The 23,603-nt window shown below is 45.5% G+C and overlaps 1 protein-coding gene across 10 annotated transcripts in view; it reads left to right on the forward strand.

Annotated features, from left to right (window-relative positions):
* Positions 1–332: 332 nt before the first annotated feature.
* LOC147611202 (uncharacterized) overlaps positions 333–23,603 on the forward strand; it is a 96,331-nt gene continuing 73,060 nt past the window's right edge. For 8 of the 10 annotated variants that reach the window (XR_015263983.1, XR_015263980.1, XR_015263981.1 and 5 more), the window contains exons 1-6: positions 333–769; positions 878–1,423; positions 1,522–1,711; positions 1,799–4,449; positions 4,558–4,675; positions 4,846–4,919. Coding sequence is in view for 5 of the 10 variants with exons in the window: in XM_086785867.1 (XP_086641993.1) it covers positions 689–769; positions 878–1,423; positions 1,522–1,711; positions 1,799–4,449; positions 4,558–4,675; positions 4,846–4,919 (3,660 nt within the window). In the remaining 5 variants the exon portion in view is untranslated. The remainder of the gene's footprint in view (positions 770–877; positions 1,424–1,521; positions 1,712–1,798; positions 4,450–4,557; positions 4,676–4,845; positions 4,920–23,603) is intronic. The other 2 variants (XM_086785869.1, XM_086785866.1) reach the window with 1 other exon arrangement.

The following is a 23,603-nucleotide window of genomic DNA, read 5'->3' on the forward strand; positions in this document are numbered from 1 at the left end:
TGTCCGTCTTGTGCAGCATGTCCATGTTGTTGCATGCGTGTTTGCTTTTCTTTTTCTAATACAAAATCCCTGCTTTTTTTTAAAAAAAATAAAATAAAAATAAGTAAGTTAACGTACTCTTAAATTTGTGATTTCATTGAATAGGCGTCTACTAGCTCGATCATGGCTCGGCTAGCTACGTCATGTGATTTCATCCCTAGTAGTCTACATCACATTACACGAGAGACCATAGGCACAACTACCCAAGCATTCATTATCATCTTTCTTAATTGGGACAAATCATCTCGTCATCTTCCCTAACTAACTCTTCTTGGCTACCTCAGCAATTTGAAGAAGCTTTTAATTACAATAAAATGTGTTCGTTGTCCTTGTCTCTCTAAGAACAATAATAATAATTTAGTTTGATGGGTGTGTAGAGCATAAGCGAAATCTGCTGGGAGCATGGTGGGCACTAAAGGAAAATAGGAGAAGTAGGGAAACAAAGTTTGCCCAAAGATCACAATTGCGCGCGCGCGCGCGAGAGAGAGAGAGAGAGAGAGAGAGAGAGAGAGCGCTGAGTGTAAGTAACTGGATAGTGTGGGCGATTGGGGCATTCTCTCTTTGTCCTTCTTGTATGCACAGGAAAGCGACCCCATGCTGACGAAGGCTTTTGCGTTATCGGGTAATTTCCTTCTGCATAAATATACACATGGATATGGATATGGATACTGATGATCAGAGTTCCTCTCCGCACGACCCTCCGAAGTTTCGAGAAGGAGATCCTGTTGAGGTAAGCCATCCAGCAACTAGATTCATTTGGTTGCGCAGAGCAAACATAACTTTAGCATTGCCCCCTTGTTTTTTGCCCTCGGCCAGAACTTTATGTCATGTCATGCAGGTGAGACAGAAGGATGTAGGGTTGCGGGGCTCCTGGCACCCTGCCACCATCGTTGGTCTCAAACCTGGCCGCTGCCTGGTCGAGTATGATGAGCTGCTCACAGATGATGGCCTCTGCAAACTCAGAGAATCCATACCATTAGCCAAAAGCATGGAGAGGCACTCTCCAGCGTCAGTCTCCACTCCACAGAAGAACATTGCATCAGGCACCTCCATGCGATTTTCGCCTTCCAAAAAACGTGGCTTACTGAGACCCTGCCCGCCTTTGTGCACAGAGCCTTCTCCCCTCACCTGGAAAGGGGGACTTTTTGTGGACGTTTTCTTCCAAGATGCTTGGTGGGAGGCTGTCCTTCTTGATGACATCGCTTCCTTGTCAGATGACGCTTTTATTGATGTCATCTACCCTCATGAAGGAGATCTAGCAAGGGTCCGTGCCAAGGATCTGAGGATCTCACAACATTGGGGTGAGGTTACAGAGCAATGGAGTATAAAAGGAAGTTGCAATCTATCAACGTTTTTGAAGAGACGAGGCATTGGAAGGAAAGAGGCAGGTTATCAAATTGCAGCAAATGAGTATTCATTGTTCTTAGTTCCTGTTGTGGGTGCTTTGATTTCTCACAGTCCGTTTTCTTTTTGGTGGCGCAGGTGATTTTGATCACAGACACTGAGTGCAAAGGTAACGAGGAAGACACGCATCAAAACACCTCTGTTCAAGATGAAGTGAAAGTTTGCAGGACTGAAACAGATCGAGTGTGTCCGCCCTCACATGGTGGACTTCAAGGTGGGAATGCAGCAGGAGGCGAATTTTCTCAGGACATGGGCTATTCCATCCAAAGTAATCTCTTTTATATGTAAGAGTAGTCTGACCATGCCCATTTTTTGCAATGCTGATCTTACAAACCCTATACATTGTGAGCTTCAGGTGCAAATGCAGCTGTTTCAACTGGCAAGGAAAGGAGTGGAGACTCTGAGCTTTCTCATTCTCATCAACACTTATTGTTGGATCGTTTGAGCAATGACCAGGATATCAATCAAGAGCCTTTGCAGTTGACATGCCCAGAAGGTCGTGAAGTCGTTCTTCCTCCTGTTGGATTGTACTCAAATGGTTGGCTTGAGGTGACAAGGGGTTCCTGCATGAGTGAAGTGGTTACCTATGGAGAAGTAGGGTGCACAAAATTCACTGATGAAGATACCAAGCCGTGTTGCAATGACATCAAAGCTAGCAGTGGTGGGAAGGATTTTCTTGAAAGAGAGGATACAGGAGTGTGCACCTCAGTTGTTGTCAAGGAGGAATTTAATCGTGGTGGTATCGACCTTGAAAGTAGGACAAGGAACGGGGAAGTGTATGTAAGTCCTTGTGAGGCAGAACCTCTGATCTCTGATCCTACACTTGCCATTCGCAGTCCACAAGACCACCTACACGGAATCTCTGAGTTGATGCCACAGGAATTGGGTTTCGGCATGGGACGATGCCTTGACAGAGGTAATACATTGTACAGTGGCACTATCCACAGCAGGGTGCAATCACGTATGGATGGTGAAAACAGTATCTGTTTACCTACACTGTCTCAGAAAGAGGATACGCCGCAACTCATGGGGTCTGATGAGTCAGAAACACCCAGGAAAGAAGCTTTGAGTCCTGTGGATAGAGATAGTTTTGACGTTGAGGATAGGCTTGAGAAGGGAAACATTCTAGCAGAATCAAGAGCCGTTTCCAAGGAGCAGAAGTTGGGCCTAGGAAAAGGGACGTCCCACTGGAAGGCACAGGTGGACTCTGACAAAACCACTTCAGGGGAGAAGACAGAAGTAAAGGATGGTATGCAAGAGAAAGTCGTGAGGATAGGACGACAAAAGGAGGGTGGCATTGTATCTGACAGTGAAAACGAGAGGAAAGGAGAGATTGATACACTGAGGTCTTTCAAAGACCATTTGGTACTTCGAAAGCAGGCTGATGCATTGAAGAGGAAGGCATTGAGAATGGGTGCGGCAGTGGAAAGGGGTGAGAAAAATGAGAAGGTTTCTGACACATCAAGGCATTACAGTGAGCCGGGTCAAGCAGAAACAGCAACAGCTTCGTGTGAGTCAGCTCCTGTGGGTGCATACAAAAGTTTGAAGATTCTGGCTCGGGACATGGCACAGAAAGCTCTCCTAGAGGCTGGCTTCACAATTAAGTTAAGACCTAGGAAAAGCAAGGACTACCAAGATGCGGTGTATGTGTCACCGCAAGGTCATTCGTATTGGTCTATTCCAAGGGCATGGCAAGCTCTCAAGCAAGCACAAGCTGAGAAGCTTCTTGAAATTGATGGGCAGTGGAGTCCGAAGAATGCATCTCTTGGGGTCCGCACTTATGAGAAGGGCACACAAACTTCTATGCATGGAGAACGGAGGCAAGGTCTTGCTAGAGCTGACAAGAGCACCATTGAACACGTTCTTTCAATGTTTGGCAATGATGAACGGCTGCAGTCAGCTTTGAAAAAGTTGGGCAGTTGTTCAGGTACACGTTTGGAGATTGCACAAGATGTTATCAGGCAGGCAGAACTGACAAATGCTGAATTGACGGATGTTTTGCTGGAAGACCTGGGTGTGTTGAAAAAGTCTACAGAGAAGTTTAGAGCGAAAAAAACACCAGATAAAATAAAGAACCCCAAATTGAAGAATGCTACAGACTCCGAGACACCAAGGCTTGCATTGGCTGATTCTGTTGATGAGAGAAGGGGGAGAAAGCGGAAGCGGGACAGTGAAAGCTTTTCGGGAAAAGCAGATAGGAGAATGCTAAGTACCAGAGTCTCTTCCAGATCAAAACGACTTCAGGGTGGGTCTCTGCCCAAGTTGGAGAAGGATAAGATGCTGTTGAAACAAGGAACAGCGAGGACATTGAACCAGACACTTGCCATGCCCAAGGGTGCCAAGAAAACTCTGGTTAAACCAGCTAACTCTCTTCTTGAGGCTGTTGCAAAAAAGAGTCGAGGCAATTTCAAAGAGGTGGTGTCGAAGAAGGGAGTTTCCAAAGGTAATGGAACTAGTGTGACAGTTTCTAAGCAAGAAGCTTCAAGCAAGAAAGGAAAGAACTCAAGAAGAGCACGGTCTGGTTTTAGACTTGAGGTGCGTCGTGCTAGCTCAAGCATGGATGACGGGTCTGAGGCACTATCATGCCATAGCAAGCGAACAGTTTTTTCATGGATGATAGATAGGGGTGCAGTTTTGGAAAGAGAGAAGATTTTACTTATGGATCGGACGGACAACCAGGTATTGAAGGAAGGGGTGGTGACTCGAGAGGGGATATTGTGCAGATGCTGCAAGAGGGTCTACACAATCCAGAATTTTGAAGCACATGGTGGAAGCCATGTGGGCGAGTGGCAGTGGAATCTGTTTTTTCCCTCGGGAAGATCTTTTCTGGACTGTCAACTAGAAGCTTGGGATGCTGAAACCCATCTCAGGAAGACACATAATTATGTAGGGGTGACTGTGGATGACACCAATGATGACACTTGTGTGCTTTGCGGAGATGGTGGAGATTTAATCTGCTGTGATCACTGTCCTTCAACTTTCCATGCAACTTGCTTACAGATTGATGTGAGTGTTTTCTTGATTGATTGGGATTAGACAATGACATCCATATGATGCTACTTTATTCTATAGAACCTGCGAACTATGCTCTAATGTCTCAACATTATGGTGCAGAATGTTCCAGAAGGGAAGTGGTACTGTCCAAAGTGTCGGTGTGGTGCCTGTGGTGGTGGCCAGCATGGTGAAGAAGCGGAGCTAGCCATGGAACTATGCAGTCAGTGTGAGCGTCGATGTAAGTAGTAGACTTTCTTTCATTTCTCACTCCTGTTTATGTATGTATGGCTATTTATGGAGGCATTGTGCCCATATTTTAGGTGGTGCTTAAGGCAGGGAGGCAGCTTGTTATAGGGTCTAGAGAGGATGAATTATCTTATTGTTTTGTGCTCAATTGTTTGTCCACAGATCACATTGCTTGTTTGCATGGTGGCCATATCATGGTTGGGAAACAGTATTTCTGTGGGCGCCCTTGTGAGAAGGTGTAGTTCTTGAAGCTTTCTGTTCTATTTTGTGGATTCTGTTTCTTCAAAGCTAGTGGAGGTGTGAAGCTTTTTATCAACATGATTCCTAAGAAGTGTGTGTGAAAGGCACCTGTTTCTCAGGAGAAAGATGATAGATCCCAAACTACAAAGGTAGGATCAATGGCCAAAATTAATTTGTGAAATTCGAGGGAGTTACTGGTGGATGTGGGATTGGGCTGGACAGGGAACGTGTAAATCTAGCTCTTTACACCAAGCCATAAGAAGGCTGTACTATGAATAGATGTACCTCAAGAGGGCCCCATCTTTTGTGCTTTGAGGTCTTTTACACTACATCCACGCCTTCAAAATGAAGTAAAAAGCATGTACCAACCTAAGTTAAGCCTTACTGTATTGCCTTTTTGAAGGAAAATAGCAGCACTTGGGGGTGTCGTTATGACGCTATATCCCTTGGGTCCGTGCCATTGCCTCTCAATTTTACTGTCATGATCTCTTGGTAGATCTTTCCTCGCCTCCCCGAGAACATGGATGCTAGAGGGTTTGAAAACACACGAGGGCCTGTGTGTCGCCGGGCCTGCAGAGATCTTCTCTTCACAGAGGGTGAGATTCATAGGGCACTCTAGGCTTTGCCACACCGGAAGTGCCCAGGCGAGGATGTGTGGGTCTTGCTCTTCAAGTGACATTGGGATCTCATGTAGGCTGGTCTACGGGCGGCCTGTTTGACAAGGGCACCCCATCAATCTCCTTGGCATCTCATGCAAAATCCTCACCAAGGTGATTTGTCTCGTCGGCTTCAGCTTCACCACCCTTGTAATTCACCCCATTGTGTGTGAGCACGTATTACCATCTCGTAAATAACAATCACTTAAACACTTTAATGAAATGGATACAACACAAAACTTAACAAAGTTGAAAACTGAAAATTGCACACATTGGGGCCGGAACACAGGCCGACCCCCCCTCAATACCAAGTATATTATTGGAGTATTAAATTTGTACAATGTTCCATGGGCTATAAAAGCCAGATTTGCCATAACAAAGGGATGAATACAAATACCAATCAGAGTTTTGTTGGAGAAGAATTCCGTCGAAGAAGATTTTCAACAATTCCCTGTCTCTCACTGGAGAGAAGCAAACATGTTCCTAGTGTTCCGGGTCTACACATGACACTCTTGTGCTTGTACTAGCGCCCGGCTTGCCCTCTCACAATGCAGGAATGCCGAAAATTGAAAACCGGCATTGGTGGACACTCTCGGGCACGATTTCAAGCAGTGACAATGTTGTTGACGAAGTTTGAGGGTGTCAAGATCAATTGGCTAGTCACAGGCACCACCCACAAGCACAAACAGGCACGTAGGCCGCTCGAAATAACACAAAAATCAGAATCTGAAATTCCAGAAATGTTGTAGGGCTCATCCAATGCGTGGCACACCTCCCGAAGTGCTGTCCACAGTCCATTCAGTTTAGCTTGCTGATGTGGCAGCCGTATAGGGCCTCCAGGTCAACTTACTGATTCGCATCCATGGAGAGGTGGTGCTGATCATAGATATGTGCTCGAATTTGCAAATGGATGAGTGTAACTCTTGGTATGAGGAAAAACGATGCAGAGCTAGGTGTGTAGGAAAGTGACGATTTGTTGCAGAGGAGGTGAAAATGAGTCGTGCATGAGATGTGAGTTGTCCACACCAACTAATGGCCACTTGGTTGGTCACCCCGCACTTATGGGGTGCCCAGCTCCTACATAGTGGTTACTAGGGTGCCCAAACCAGGTGTCCAAGTTGGACCCCGAGCACTTTATAAAAAATGGCCACTCATTTTTAAATGAATGTGAACCTGCAAAGGTTATAAACATTACAATGCATATTAATAACTAATACAAAAGGTTTTTGAGTGCACTTACCACATGTTCACAGGCCACAAAACATGTTAGAATACAGGACAATCGCACGGTTCACAAGTAGGCGTCCCAGGCACGTGAACTGGACATTCACAGCAAGCAAACACATGAAAACAGTTCATGTGAAAAGAGTTTCAAGCATGCAAACATGTGTGCATGTGGACTTTGTTATGAGCAAATCTCCTAGATATGGAACAAGTACACCACTGGCATTTTTGGGCACAAATCTGACACATCAGAAAGGACAGAATTGGGATCTCGGGCACTCGGATTCACACACTGACCATAAACAGGCTTGAGAAACTGGGATCTTGGACACTTCAATCCAAAAATTGGCCATAAACAGGCGCGAGCAACTTGGATCCCAGACACTCGGATCCACAAACTGGTCACACATGAGCACAAGAAATTGGAGAGAACCATTTGGGTGGCCAAATGGTGACATCCCCCCCCGGCTTCTGAATAGTTGTCCTCAAGTGAAAAGCGTCGAGGTATGCTTAAAGAAGTTGTGGATAGTCGGAGAAGTATTCCTCATCAATCCACTTGCATCAATAGGAAGATAGTATTGCTTGGAAAGCTTACCTCTAGCTAGCTTTTTCTCCTTGTGGAAAACTGTTTGCTTTGACTGAAGTATCTCTTCAAGCTCATCAACTTCTGGCGTTTCTTTTGTGAGAGGCTCCTGTGGATCTGGCCCCACATACTTCCAGAGCAAACTCATATGGAAGTCATTATGAATCTTCCAATGATCAAGTAATGCTAACTTGAATGCAACTTCATTGATGTGCTTGATCACCTTGAAGGGCCCATAATATTTGGTAGAGACCTTCGAACACGCTCCCTTTTTGCTTGGCCTCTTGCAAAGTTTTGCTTTCTCAAATTTCAGCAATACCCAGTCACCTTCTTTGATGTCCATCTGCCTTCTCCGCTTGTCGTCGGCAGCCCTTTTATGCTTATTATGAGACCTAGTAATAGATGTCCGCACCTGTGCAAAGGCAAAGATCTTCCACAAGGTGGTTACAAAGCTGGAGTAGGCAGCACGAGGTACACTATAGGTGCACAGCCAAAATCCCAGACAATGTGAAAAATGAGTACAATTGAGGGCAGAGCCCATGCTTATATAGCACCTAAAGAGCCCAGCATAAAATAGGCCTATTGGAGCATAATTTGGAACATGCTAGAAAAAGGTGCTAAAAATGTGAAAAAAATCCAGAAAAATATAGGGAAGTTTCCCAAGCTGGGGGAGGTCCTCTAGAGGTGCTGGAACGGGGGGAAGCACCCAGAACAGTGGAGATGACCCCTCCAAGAGGATCGATACTGGTGCGTGAAAGTAAGTGATCCAAAGTTAGTCTAGAGAGTGCCTTGGTGAAGATGCCCGCCACGTTGTCCCTAGTAGGACAATACTCCAATGTTAAGGTATCGAGTGCCAAGTAGTCACTAACCATATGATAATGAACGACAATGTGCTTGGACTTCGAATGGAAGACCAGGTTCCGAGCAAGAGCCATGGCACTTTGATTGTCGGAGTAGACAACGGTAGGCAACGAAGGAGGGACGTGAAGATGATCAAGCAGCTGATGAAGCCATAGAAGCTCTTTGACTATTTCAAAGTAAGTATGATACTCCGCTTCTGTTGAAGAACCGGCAACTGTAGGCTGCTTCTTTGTTCGCTAAGAAATAAGTCCGGTACCAAGTAATTAACAATAGCTTATATTAGACCTCCGGGTATCTTGATCACATGCTTAGTCAGAATTTGAATATCCAGCCAAATCAAGACTAGAGCCATATGAAATCCCATGTGTCGAGGTGTTCTATATGTATTTAAGAATACGAACAACCACCTACCAATGAGAAGTATGTGGTGCTGAAAGAAACTGACTTAGGACACTAACGCTGTAAGCAAGATCAGACCTAGTAATGGTGAGATTCTCTGTACTGAGTGGGATCATGATAGGGTGGAGAGTCATCATTTTTACTCAACTTCTGATTTGGATCCATAGGGCAAGATAAAGAGCAACAATCCTTCATACCAACTCTCCAAAATTTGAGAAGCATACTTTTGTTGAGAGAGAAATATCCCCTGTGGGCATTGTCAGACCTCCATGCCAAGAAAATAGTGAAGACCAAGGTTAGTCATCTCAAAGGTATGACTCACGGATCCAGCGAGAATAAGATTATCAACATACAAAATGATAATCACAATGTGATTCTTATGTATCAAAACATAAAGGTTACTGTCCGCCCGCAAGAGTTTTTTAAAAGAATGAGAGAAAGAAAGCATCAATCTTTTGGTACCACGCCATTGCAGATGAAGCCATGGGGGTTGTTCTACATATATTTCCTCCTGAAGGTCCCCGTTGAGAAAGGTGGACTTGACATCCATCTGAAAGATGGGCCAAGAGAAGTTAGCAGCCATGTCAAGAACAATGCGAATGGTGGTATACTTGCGGTGGGAGCAAAAGTATCTGAGAAGTCCTCGCCTTCCTTCTGGGTGTAGCCCTTAGCCACCAAGTGGGCTTTATATTTGTTGAGTGAGCCATCGGCAAGAAACTTCACTTTATATGTCCATTTAATGCCAATAACCTTACCATGAGAAGGGCGGGGAACAAGTTCCCATGTGTGATTTTTGTTAATGGCATCCATTGTTAGATATCATCCCCTACTTGCTGGCTTCCTATTTGGTGTCCTATTTTAGCCTCTAGGGCTGACCATGTTGCATCTTCTTTCTTGATTTATTGATACTAATATTAAAGAATAATCTAAAACTCCTTTTAAATGATAACGAATATAACTTGGCCACTGTTCCCTTGTGGAACTTGCAACGGGAGGGTTGGAGCCGCACTAGGAGCATTTTCTCTAATCTCATTGTTGCGTGCTTCTCCCGAGGTGACATTTTGGTGTTTCTAGGATGGGGCCATCTTGATCACCGCCTTGTAGTACTTGATGCTGCGATCATAGTGCTTTAGTCGGATCTCGATTTCGAGATCGTTTGCTCACTCTATGAGAAAAAACTCGCAGCGTGTGAATCTCCTCTAAGCTCAAAAACCTCTTATTAAAGTCTACGCAAATGGGGGGGGAGATTTTTGAGATGTCCTAAAGGGCAAAAAATTTTTGCTAGAGGGTGATGGCGGGGGGGAGGAGAGTTAAGGACACTCTCCTCACAAGGGTGGGGTGACTGAAAAAAAGGCTTATCTGAGAGATGGCTGACTAGGCGGTGAGGGTTGTGAGGCACGACTGTAGGTACCAGCAAGTACAGAATGTAGGTGCAGAGTGGCAGTACGACCGTGCAGTGTGATCTACACAATGAGCTATTGGCCATGGAGCACGCGGCAAGGGTTTATATAGGTGCAGGGGCTGGTCACCCCTCACATGTATTTTACCCATATTTATTCTCCATTTATGGTCCTGGGTATTTTTCCCAGTCGTGGAGATATTTATCACCAGTCGGCTGCCTTCAGTCGGAGAAGGGACTTGAGAATCCCGGAACGTAGAGTGAAGCGACCGCGGAGGGAGAGAGGTACCCGACGGAGGTGGAGGAGAGGTAAGAACCAATGGTGAGGGTGGAACCAAGGAAGGAGTTGATGAAGTTGTTGGTGATTCCGGGGATCCGGTAGTCTCCAGGGTTTCAACAAAGTTCACGTCCCGAGATAATATAACTTTTACCTTGTTGGGATCCCAAAGCTTCCGGCTTTGGAGTGTTCGTTGTAGCCGACAAAGATCATTTTGGTGGATTTGGGATCAAACTTCCTCTGATGAGAATCGGGAACATGAACATGAGCATCCATCCAAAGACGTGGAAATGAGAAACTGATGGCTTTCTCCTAGAATATGCCTCCTCTGGAGGCTTCCTATCGATCCCCTTTGTGGGGGAATGGTTGATGATGTACACAACAATGTTAAATGCTTCAGCCCAAAAGTTTTGAGGAAGCTAAGAATGAGAAAGAAGAGATTGAGCCATCTCAACCACGGTCTTGTTTTTCCGTTCTACTACCTCATTCTGTTGACGAGTGTGGGGAGTAGAAAACTCTTTGTATGCCGTGAGGAGTACAAAAGTCAGTGAATGCTCGAGAAGTAAACTCTTTAAAACTACACCGACTATGTGTTAACGTCCTTTTTTTTTTCCGGAAGAGAGATCCTACTAATAGTTAACATTACAACTCGCTCAACGTCCCAGACACGCTGGTGTCGTGAGGTCGTGAGCTACAAGATCATCTATGCGGCCCTCTGAAGAGGGCGACGAGCACACTCGACCACAGAGAGCGGAGGGGCTACACTGGAGTCCTCCTGGGAAAGGCGGCCAGAACACGATCGACGCCGAAAGGGAAGCTTATGGAGAGCGCGGATGAGAGGTGCCGCCGAGGGGTCCAAGCAGGGTTTGAACCCAAGACCTTTCGGTCCTAGGCAAACACTTTACCACTTGGACTATCACCTCTTTGGCTACGTCTGAACGTCCTTGAGCACCATCTTGTGAACAATACGCTCGTCAACACGAAAATGAACTAGCCACAATACACATAATCACTGAAAGATACATCATTGCTCAAGACAATCTGCAAAAGAGCACAGCACAATACACCACCATTGGGGCTGCAAATGGGCTGAACCCCCCCCCCCCCCCTTTCTCCTCAGTATTGAAGTATATTATTGGAGTATTTTATTTGTGTACAAAGTTCCAAGGGCTTGCTAGCTAGATAATCCATGCAATGCAGAATATGAAGAAATATTACCCAAACAAGTATTTTCCGGTGAAGAACGTCGAAGCCGGACTCGTCGAATGAGTCAATACAACCAGCCCCGACTCCTCATACACCTAGAGTTGTGTGAACACGTAACTGTTGTTCCGAGACCATGCACGAACAGGCACTCTCGTACTAGAGCTTGGCTCGCACAACTCGCAGAGGAAGGGGCTTGGTCCTCCCAAGTGTAGGCACACAAACAGGTGCTCACACTCTACAAGTACACGAACAGGTACTTGTAGAGGATCCAGTACACAAGCTGGTACTATTAGGGTTTCAGCAAGTACATTTGTGAGTACAGTTCTGATTTTTCAGCAAGTACAGCTGGTATATTTAGGGTTTCAGCAGGTACAACATGGAGTACAGTTCTAATTTTCAGCAAGTACAGCTGGTACAGTTAGGGTCAGCAGGTACGGTGGCTGGTACATGTGGTACAGCCGGCACAGCAGGTACAGCCTGTACTGTTGGTACAGAAGGTACTGTTAGGGTTTCAGCAGGTACAAGAGGTGCCCACGGCAGGTACAGCCGGTACTGTTGCTACAGAAGGTACAGCAGGTACTGTTGGGGTTTCAGCAGGTACACAGCAGAAAAGAGGGAAGTGAGCCAAGGAGAGTTGGCGCCCGCTTCTAGGAGAAGGGAAAGTGCAAAGAGGTGGAGAAGAATGGGGGAGAGGAGGTGGAGGGGTCCAAATCCCTTGTGCCTTGTGGCACAGCCCACCATAATTAATGGTGGGCACCTCCTTAAAGTGTCCACACGTATGAGGCCCTGTGTGGGTGCCCAGCATTTGGGCTGGCCACACTTTTGACCTTGGGCCCCGAGCACTAAGCCGGTGGCCGGTGCCTAGCTTTAATAAATGTGAACTGCTAAGGTTATAAAACCTTTGCAATAATAAACAAGGGTAAATGAATACTTACCACTGTTCACATGCCACAAACCATGTCATAATACAGGGCATTCACTCGGCTCACGGGTGGGCATCCCCTACCCGTGAACTGGACACGTCATGACAGGCATTCACACGAAAACAAGTCACACGAAAACAGTTTCAAACAGGCAGAGATGCATGCATATGCATTATGCAATGGAAATATCTCCTGTTCTTGGAACCTGTAAATAGCATGTCTTCCCGAGCACGGAACTGGCCCGATGGGAAGCCTAAATTGGGATCCCTGACAGTGAGTTCCATGTCCTGGCCACACTACGGATGACTGTTGACACGAGTCTTGGCCTCAGTACGGGTGACACGAAGCTCCTTGGCCTGCCGTACCTTGGCACGAAAATAGAGGAAGACCACTTGGGCGGCCAAATGGTGACTCACTATAAGGAACATTCTCCAGGTACTGGGGCCAACTCGAGGGAGTAACGAGAGGAATACTACCCATAATCGGTGTATCAACTGGCTGATTGTACGCAAGTCGCACCTGCATAGAGACAGAGTGAGAGTCCTCCAAGATATCCTTGTTGTGAGCCATGTGGGTGTTGGCCCAGGGCTTGTCACAGATTAGGGTTAGGGTTTTACACAGACACACACAATCAGTAGCAACAAGCAAGTACACAAAGGATAGTGATTGATGCTCACACAATAGATTGCATTGGAATGAGTGGAGTTGGAGAGTCAACTCCATAATATCAAAATACAAATAAAAGTGGTGTTGTCCTTTCACACCAGATATCCAAAGGGAAAAACCCAAAGGGAGAAAAGTGCCCTTGGTTAGCCCATGTTCACATGTGGCACTACTCTTTGTTGGACTATTGCAGAAACCTTGCGTGGTCAAATAAGTATGTATCTTCTCTTACCAAGCTCAGGAAGCTTGCTTGAGACCATAAAGTGCTTTTTGAAGCTTGCATACTTTGTTTTCATGACCATGCATCACAAAGCCAATGGGTTGATTTACATAAACTTCTTCCTGCAAATCCCCATTGAGAAAAGCTGATTTTATGTCCAACTGATGCACTTTCCATCCATGATGGGCAGCCAATGCAACAACACATCTAACTGTGGCCATACGAGAAGTAGGTGCGAAAGTTTCATCATAATCAATGCCCTTTTTCTGGGCATATCCTTTGGCCACTAGCCTGGCCTTGTACTTCTCAATGGTACCATCAAAATTCCTTTTCACCTTGTATACCCACTTTGTGCCAATGGGCTTCTTGCCAACAGGCAAGTCTACCATATCCCATGTGTTGTTTTTATTGATAGTATAGCGGAAGGGCAGTTGTAACAGGGAAATCTTATCAATCATGAAAATTGATCAAAGTTCAAACACATGAACATGCCAGATAAGAGAGAGAGAAGGAGACAACTCTCCACAGTAAACCACACTAGGGGCCAGAAGATGGGCTGAAAACACCCCCGCCCCCCTCCCCCCTCCCTCTTCCCTTTATGGTTAGATTACCAAAAAGGAGGCTGCTTCAGATACAACCTTGTGGGTGCCCAAGGATTCTCCACTGGCTAGCACCTGATTCTTCTAGTACAAGATGAAAACAAAAGCAAAACTTACGCTGAATTTGGTGTTCGTTCATAGCTTTCTCGGCTGCTTAGAGCACAGCCTTATAACTCCATCTTCCACCTGCCAGGCCCACAGAGCAAATCGACCAGCCTTGAGGGGCTGTTTCAGCAGTTGACCAGCTCTTAAAAAGCCTCAGAGGAAGACGACCAGCAGAGGTTTACAGGCCAGAAGGCAACCGCTCAGCAGAGGGAGGTCTTCACACAAGTCGACCAGCTTTCTGGTGTCCACAGATGAGTCGACCAGCAGCTTTTCAAGTGCTGTTAGCAGCCGGCCAGCACCAGAAAAGCCTCCAGAGTAATCGACCAGCACCCTCCATCCACTTGGTTGATATGGACGTGATGGTTAGCGGTAGGCAGCTCCAGATCAGGTCGGTCAACTTCTCCATGCACCAAGAAAGCATGGGCTCAGCCCTAACTCTAGTTTCCTCTAGTAATAGAGCTTGTCCTCCAATGATATCTCAAACTTGTGCTTAGTAGGTCTAGGATGGGGCGCCTAGAAGCCTTCAGCCCATAATCTGCCTGGTGCCTAGTCTCTAGCTGCCACATGTTTTCAAATAGTCCTACCCAGTGTGTACACTTATAAGTTGGTCCGATCACTTACAAGTGAATGTGAACCTGCATCAATAAATATTAGTATATGGAATCATAAATCTATAAATTGAGTTTTCAGGGACACTTACCACCTGTAAAACACATGTAGACCACCTGCCAATCCCAAACAGGTGTGCACATACACGTCCACAGGGTGCCGAGGCGTCCCTGGCCCCATGGACAACACAGGCAGTAATCTCAGGCATTGTCTAGGCAAACAAGACAAGTCATCCAAATATAAAATCAAAGTCATGCACACACATGAGTGCAACTAGATTGGAAGAAACACCCATCTGCTTAGTTGTATCAAGTAGAGTGTTTAGGGATTCATGATCCTTCCGGAATCTTCCGAAAACATAAATACAGATAATGACCAGGATAGCTAGTCTCGGGAAATCACATCATACTAGGCTTCATGAGCCATACATGTACTCTCATGTCAGGCTCCATGAGCCATACATGTACTGTCATGTCAGGCCCCATATGCCATACAAACACACCATGTCAGGCTCCACAAGCCATACATGTGTGTCATGTCAAGCTCCATATGCCACACATCAACAGCAGGAAGCAGAAGCAATGAGGAATTTTGTGAGCTTTGCTAAGCCCTCAATATCAAACCAAAAGGACTCATCCAACACTTTGCGTTGGATGTATTGAGTGGGCTCGCTGGTCGAATCACGCATCTCCCTCCATGCCGGTGATACCACTGAGGCTCGAAGTGCATCTTGTACCTCATGTAGCCTGCTAAGCACAAGATATATATAGGCTAATCGGGTCTTGGATGGCCGCACCATGTCCAAGTGTGAGTGGGATCGGAAGATGGATAATGCTTGGTGTTTCTTCTTGAAGAAGATAGTGATGCGTACGGCCTCATCCACAACCAGCTTCACCCATCGAAGCTTCCCTATGTCCTCCATCATGAGGTCCAAGCAGTGTGTAGCACATGGAGTCCACACAATGGATGGGAACTCTGCCTCAAATCATCTCTCCCATGCTCTTGCAGTTGGACGCATTGTCTGTAATGACCTGCACCACATTCTCTGGGCCAATATCAATAATAGCCTGCCTGATGTGCTGGAAGATGAATGCTGCAGGGATCCTCTCCCTTTCCTGATGTGTTGGAAGATGAATGTTGCATCCACTGCACGCAAGAAATATGTGACCATGCAACTAGAAACAAGGATGATGATGATATGTCTTCTCCGCACATCACTCCATCCATCTGAAATGATACTACAACCATGCTTCTTCCAAGATGATCTTATTGGCTCTAGTGCATTCTCTATGACGGTCGTGTTTGGACCAGCCACTTGCAGTAGTAGCTGCTTCCTGTTGGATTGCCGGCCACCATCTTTTTGGTGCTTCTTCTATAGCATCCACATTTATTATGACAACCTCCTTGAGGTGTGATTTTTCCATTTTATTGGGCATAAAAATCTCACATAATGTGGAGTTTTAAAATATCGGAAACCCGCCACTTCATTCTTTTGCGGGCTCTCCACTCATCCGAGGCCAATGGGTTCAAGAGCACCTCTTAGATCACGTGGACACACATTACCCTCTTCTCCGACGGCTTATGGCAGAGGAAACCTATGATTTCAGTTATTTATAGGATACACCCTCCCAGTCCATAGTGTCCTCACCTATCCGTGTTTCTCCACTGGTGTCAGCCCCTGTTCCAGTGAGTGTGCCCTTTCTTTACAGCCCACTCATTACCGTATTCAGATAGCCACACCGACTTCTCACCTTCGAGAATTCGACGTGTGGATCCGTGTTCGTACTTTTGCACAAGATCTGGATCATTACTGTTTTATACTCAGGCGTCATCCTTATCTGGGCGCTATCATTCCCGAGTGCAGCATCATTTTTCATGAATATTGCACCTATTCTGAGGACGTTTATCCATCTTCGTTTACGGTGCGCCCTTCTACACCTGAGTATATACCTTTGACACCAGTAGTTGCCCCTACCCCTGTACCTTCTTCTCCAGTAGAGCAGACTCGTGCAAGCCTAGTCCCAGAGGATCGCCCTTACTATATTGGATGGTTAAAACAAGAAATTGGAAATTAAACCCCTTGAATCTTATGGTGGTCAGCGCAATAAGTGCATCTTAGACCAATGGCTCTACAAACTGCGGTTATACTTTGAAACCATGACCCTTTCTGATTCTACAAAGGTGATTTTTGCGGTATCCCTCCTCAAGGACATTGTTTTATTGTGGTGGCAACGACGACAGTACGCCGGAAAATCAGTTATAACGTGTGAAAAATTCGAGCGGGTCCTCCGTAAGTAGTTCATGCCTGCCAATTCGGATTTCCAAGCCCGTACTCGCTTACGCCATTTGGACCAAACTGGTTCCTTGGCCTCTTATATCTCCCAGTTCACCAACTTGATATTGGAGATTGACTCCTTGTCCCCAGTGGACGAACTTCATGCCTTCGTTAAAGGTCTTAATGCCACATTGCGTGCCGATGTTTAGAAATATAATCCTGTCGATCTTGCCGATGCCATACGATACACCGAGCGTGTTGCAGACATTAATTCTCGAAATTCGGCCTCTTCCGGTCGAGCTAATGCCTTTCAGAAAGCCAATGGATCTCGTATGAACCGAGATAGTCGTAGAGAATCTTTTGGTACTTCTACCTCCCGGCCTAATCCCCAAAGGAATAATTCTCAACACCCTCGCCGATCAGAAGGATCGTCCTCTTTTCAGTCCCGACATTCTTAGTCCTTCCAACCACGCAGTTTGGATCGTGGACGGGACCAAGGACGTGACCAATCTCACAATCCTCGTCCTTCCACGGTTCCTTCTGGACGGGATCAACAAAAGACAGGATTGTGCACAATTTGCAATGGACCTCATTGTTGGTTTGAGTGCCCCAAAAGACCAACCCATCGATAGAATTCTAATGCTGAACCCTCCACTTCCGAGAAGAAACTCCCGGTTGCTGACAAAGGAAAGTGCGTAGTTAATCACCATGCTATTGCACATGCTTCGGTGATCACCGCTATTGCTACAACTCAAGTTGCCTCTTCACCGTTACCCCATCGGTCTACTCAGGTTTTGGTTCTTCAAGGTTCTATTTCCAGTCACCCTATTCATGTGCTCATTGATAGTGGGTGTTCTCATAACTTTATGGGAACTACCTTGACCCAGAGATTGAAGATTCGGACTTCTCAAAGTGCTGTTATTTATGAAGTAGAGCTTGCCGATGGTTCCACATCCTTGTGTAACACCGTTGCCAAACACCTCTCCTTTCAAATTCGGCACTATCGTGACAAATTGGATTTCCAAGTCATGACTTTGGCACATTATGATATGATCCTTGGTCAAGAATGGTTGTATCAATATGATCCCCTGATCAGTTTCCGGAACCATTCCATACAATTTGCTTAAAATGATATGCTTGTGGCACTCGAAGGCATCAGAGACCAACCTTCTACGCCAACCCTTTCAGCTCTTCAAGCAAAACGGTGGGTTCGCAAGAGTGGTTGTTCCTCAGCACTTTTAATGGTCTATTCAGCCAAAGATCCTCCCAAGGACATAGATACGAAGATGATGTACCTCAGGCAACCTTTCTTTGCTCCATACTTGGATCGTTTTTCTCAGAAGCTTCCTGCGGTTCTCCCACCTCGGCGACCAGTCGACCATGCTATTGATCTCCTTCCTGGCAGTGCTCCACCTACTCGTGCTCCATATCGAGTTTCCTTTACAGAATCTCAGGAGATACAGCGACAACTTATTGAACTTTTGGAGAAAGGACATATTCGACCAAGCAAAAGCCCTTTTGGAGCTCTAGTACTTTTAGTGAAAAGGAAGGATAAGTCTATGTGCCTTTGCATCGACTATTGTGCCCTTAATAAGTTGACTATCAAGAATAAGTATCCTCTTGAATTGTTTGATCCTTTGCTCCATGCAAAGGTCTTCTCCAAAATTGATCTCAAGTCTGGATATCATTAGATTTGCGAAGGTGATGAATATAAGATAGCTTTTCGCACAAAATATGGTCATTACGAGTACCTGGTCATGCCATTCGGATTAACCAATGCCTCTGCAACATTTATGAGTCTGATGAATGATCTTTTTCGTCCTTTTCTGGACAAGTTTGTTATTATCTATGTTGATGACATCTTGGTGTTCAGTCCTAATATGGAAGAATACAAGGCACATCTTAAGATCGTTTTCTACGTGCTTCGTGACAATGCTCTTTACATTAATCCAGGCAAAAGTGAATTCTTCAAAACATCCTTGGAGTACCTTGGATATGTTGTTTTAGCAGACGGTATTTCTGTGGATCCGAAGAAAATACAGGTTATTGTCAATTGGCCAACTCCCACAAACATCCATGATGTTCGTTCTTTCTTGGGACTTGCCAACTTATTTCACACAAAGGTTCATTGATTTTCAGAAATAGTTGCTCCTCTCACAGAACTTTTAAAGTCCTCTCCTGCATTCAAGTGGATTGAAGCTGCAACACAAGCTTTTGAAAATTTAAAGACAGCTTTGACAACAACTCCTGTTATGGCTATTCGTGACCCTACTCTCCCCTTTGATGTTTATACGGATGCTTCTGATATTGCCACTGGTGCCGTCTTGATGCAACAAGGACGTGCTATTGCATTTGACAGTCATAAGCACTCTGCAATTCAAGTAAGATACCCAGTATATGACAAGGAATTTTTGGCCATTGTTCATGTCACCATTTGGTCCATCTCCATTTCTGGAGCCACTTCTATGGGACTGTCACTCCATAGAGCGGCCAGATTTGTGCCATGTTCACATGCGGCCAGGCCAGTGTCCCATGTGAAAGGGCCAGTTTTATGGTGTCACATGGATGGGAGCTAGATCAGTGCCACCCGTGTGTGACCAGTGCTGCGTCTTATAAACGGGAACCAGTTTTGTGTCACCCGTGTGTGATTTGCTTCGTGCTGTATGGACGGGAGCGTGTTGGTGCCACCCGTGTATGGCCTGGATGGTGTCTTACCTATGGGACTGCCACTCTATAGGAAGACCAGGACATATTTATTTATATTTGTTGCGCCAGTTTTGTGCTCGACAGGAACCTCTTGTACAAGTTTCATGGAAGGGAGATTTCGTCCATTATTTGTATACATGCATTTATGCTTGCATGCATAAATTTGTTTTTGCACGACTTGTTTGCGTGTGTCTGCTGATGGGGAGAAAACCTTAATTAGGGTTTAGAGTTCATTCATGGGAGACATACACAGAGAAGCAAGGGAGAGAGAGAGAGAGTTGTGGGGATAAGTCAACTCATGAAAAGCATGAGTGTGTGACTCCCCTATCACACATGTATATTGCACTAGTACACATAGTGCACTTAGTACATTAAAAGTACTAAGTGTACTATGTACTATAACTTATGGGCTTGTACACACTATAAGGGTGGGCATTGTGCCTTTACCCCAACAACCTCCCACTTAAAGGCAAAGTGCCCTTAAGTAAAAGAAAAGAAAAAAAATCAGCATGTACATGATAATATACAAGGCCATATCAAGGCTGAAACTGGCCTCATCCAATGCCCATCAAGTGTCTGCAATGAGCAAACCGCTCCGGAGGCAAACTCTTCGTCAGCAGATCAGCCGGGTTGTCATCCGTATGAATCTTAACAAGCTGAATTTGCTTGTTCTCTATCACCTCTCTGATGAAGTGATACTTCACATCCACATGCTTCGTCTTTGCATGAAAGACAGGGTTCTTTGCCAACTGGATGGCACTCTGACTGTCACAATGCAACAATGGAATATCCCCTGTATAACCCAAATCAACCACTAACCGAGATAGCCATAATGCCTCCTTGCAAGCCTCTGTGGCTGCAATATACTCGGCCTCTGTAGTAGATAAGGCAGTGCACTTCTGCATCCTGGATATCCATGACACAGCACCTCCTGTGAATGTAAATACATAACCGGTAGTAGACTTCCGGTTATCTGGATGACCGGCATAATCCGAATCCGTGTAACCATGCACTAATGCATCCTGTTTGCCAAAACAAATGCACATATCCTGTGTGCCCTTCAGGTATCTCATGACACCTTTCACTGCTTCCCAATGCTTCTTGCCAGGGTTGGCCATGTATCTAGAAACCACTCCCACTGCAAATGCAATGTCCGGCCTAGTAGCAACCATGGCATACATGAGACTGCCACAAGCTGAAGCATACGGAATCTTGGCCATATCAGCCCTGTCACTATCCGACTGTGGGCTGTCCATAGCACTGAGTTTCACATATGGAGGCAAAGGAGTACTAGCTTTCTTCCCCCCGTCCATATTGAACCTCTGCAAGACTTTGCCAATGTATTCCTTCTGAGACAAATACAACACATGCTGATTTCTGTCCCGAAGTATCCGCATACCCAAGATGTGATTTGCATCACCCAAATCCTTCATATCAAAGGTTTCATGCAGCCTCTTTTTCAATGCATCCATCTCTTTACGAGATTTCCCGGCAATCAACATATCATCAACATACAAGATGAGGATCAATAGACTGCCATCCAAAGCTTTCTTGGTGTACAAGCAGTGATCTATGTCACTTCTCCTGAATTTCTGAGATTTCATGAATGTATCAAATTTATGATACCATTCTCTTGGTGCCTGTTTGAGCCCATAAAGACTCTTTTTCAGCTTGCATACAAGCTTCTCCTTTCCACTTATTGCATAACCCTCTGGCTGCTGCATATATATCTCCTCATGGAGATCACCGTGAAGAAAAGCAGTCTTCACATCCATCTGAATCAAGTCCAGATCATCATGCGCAACCAAAGCCAACACAGCTCTAAGTGTGGTCATTTTGACCACTGGAGAGAAGATCTCATCAAAGTCCACACCATATTCCTGCTTGAAGCCCTTAGCCACTAACCTGGCTTTGTATCTTGGCTTTGCATCTGGTGCAACTTTGAGCCTGTATACCCACTTGCATGGCAAAACCTTCTTGCCTGCAGGCAAATGCACCAACTTCCAAGTTCCATTTTTGTGCAGAGAATCCATCTCTGACTTCATGGCACGCTCCCATAGAGCTTTGTCTGCCCTCTGTAAAGCCTCTTTATAACATGAGGGCTCCCCACAGTCAGTGAGCATCAAGTAGTCAACCCCTGGAACAAACCTGTCAGGGGCTCTGGAGGGTCTAGTGGACCTCCGTACCCAATGACCATCATTTGCAGGTTGCTGTCCAGCCTGCATATCACCCATTGGTGGCTCCTGTTCCATGCCATAAGGCTGAAATATCATGCCCGGTATCTCCTCTAACTGTGGTATATCCATAGGGATATCTTCTGCCATCTCTGGCTGTCCATTTGGACCATTTTCAGCACCATTTAAGGGCTGGTTTTGCTGCTGTAATGGCTGATTTACAGCCCTTTGTTGTTGTCCATGATGTCCATCATCATCAAAGATGACTCTGCCAGGCTCCTGTTGCCTTGCAGGCTCCTTATACATGCATGTTTCATCAAAAATGACATCATTGCTGCGTATGATCTTTCTATTCATGGGATCCCAAAGTCTATACCCCATTTCACCTCTGTCACCATATCCTAGGAATATGCATTTATGAGACTTAGGATCAAGTTTGGTGCGCATTTCCCTGCGTATGTGCACGTACGCAACGCAACCAAACACTCTTAAGTGCTTGTATGACGGAGGCTTCCCTGTCCATACTTCTTCTGGCACTTTCCCACCAAGCCTCGTGTTAGGTGACCTGTTTATAAGGTGAACGGCTGTCATAACAGCTTCAGTCCAAAAACCATGAGGTAATGCAGCATGTGACAACATAGAACGGACCTTCTCCTGTATGGTCCTGTTCATCCTCTCTGCTGTCCCGTTTTGTGGAGGATCATAAGGAGTAGAGAGCTCCCTCTTGATGCCTTTAGCATCACAAAAGTCCTGAAACTGTTTGGACATATACTCTCCACCATTGTCGGAACGCAAAGCCTTCAGTGTTTTGCCAGTTTGATTCTCAACAAGAGCAACAAACTTCTGAAACACTGAGAAAGTATCACTCTTCAAACGAAGAGGATAAACCCACACCTTGCGTGTGGCATCATCAATAAAAGACACAAAGTATTTTGCCCCTCCCAAAGAAAGCTGAGGCATCTCACATACATCTGTATGCACAAGCTCTAACTGAGCATCTTTCTGTCCAAGAGCTTTCTTGTGGGGGCACTGTAGTTGCCTACCATATATACAATGCTCACAAAACTGAAAACTTGAAAACTTTAGAGAAGGCAAGTAACCCAAACGAGACAATTGCTCCATTCCCTTGACACTCATGTGTCCCAACCGGCTATGCCACATAGAAATTTCCGGCAGCTCGGTTGCATTTACATTAGCATGGTGACAAACACCTGCATGCATGAAATAAAGAGTGTCCACCTTAGAGCCTCTGGCAACAACCAGTGAGCCCTTACTAATCTTCCACTTTCCACTACCAAATGTGGTAACATAATCAGCATCATCAAGCTGTCCAGTAGAAAGCAGATTCTTCTTGATCTCAGGCACATGCCTGACATCATGGAGCATAAGCTGTGAGCCATCTGAAAATACAAGCCTTACATCACCTCTGCCAAGAATCTTGCATGCATGGTTATCACCCAAATAAACCACTCCTTCATTGCCAGCAGTGTACCTGACAAACAAGTCTCTGCAACCTGTGACATGAAAGGAGGCACCTGAATCAATGATCCATGAGTGCATACCATGACCACCTGTAAGAAGTGAATGGGCATCAAGTGAAGATGTAAAGAGGACCTCATCCTCACTGCCACCTGCATGTGACACATTGATTTCTTCAATCTTGACTCCACTTTTGCCCTTTGGCTTTACATCTTTGGCTTCATCCTTCTCTTTGTCTTTGCCTTTTCCCTTTTCTTTTTGATCATTTTTCCATTTGTAGCATTGCTTTTTAATGTGTCCTTTCTTGCCACAATAATGGCAT

The sequence above is a fragment of the Cibotium barometz genome, chromosome 48, assembly GCF_041138505.1.
Source record: "Cibotium barometz isolate CiBa-2024 chromosome 48, ASM4113850v1, whole genome shotgun sequence".
Taxonomy (NCBI): Eukaryota; Viridiplantae; Streptophyta; class Polypodiopsida; order Cyatheales; family Cibotiaceae; genus Cibotium; species Cibotium barometz.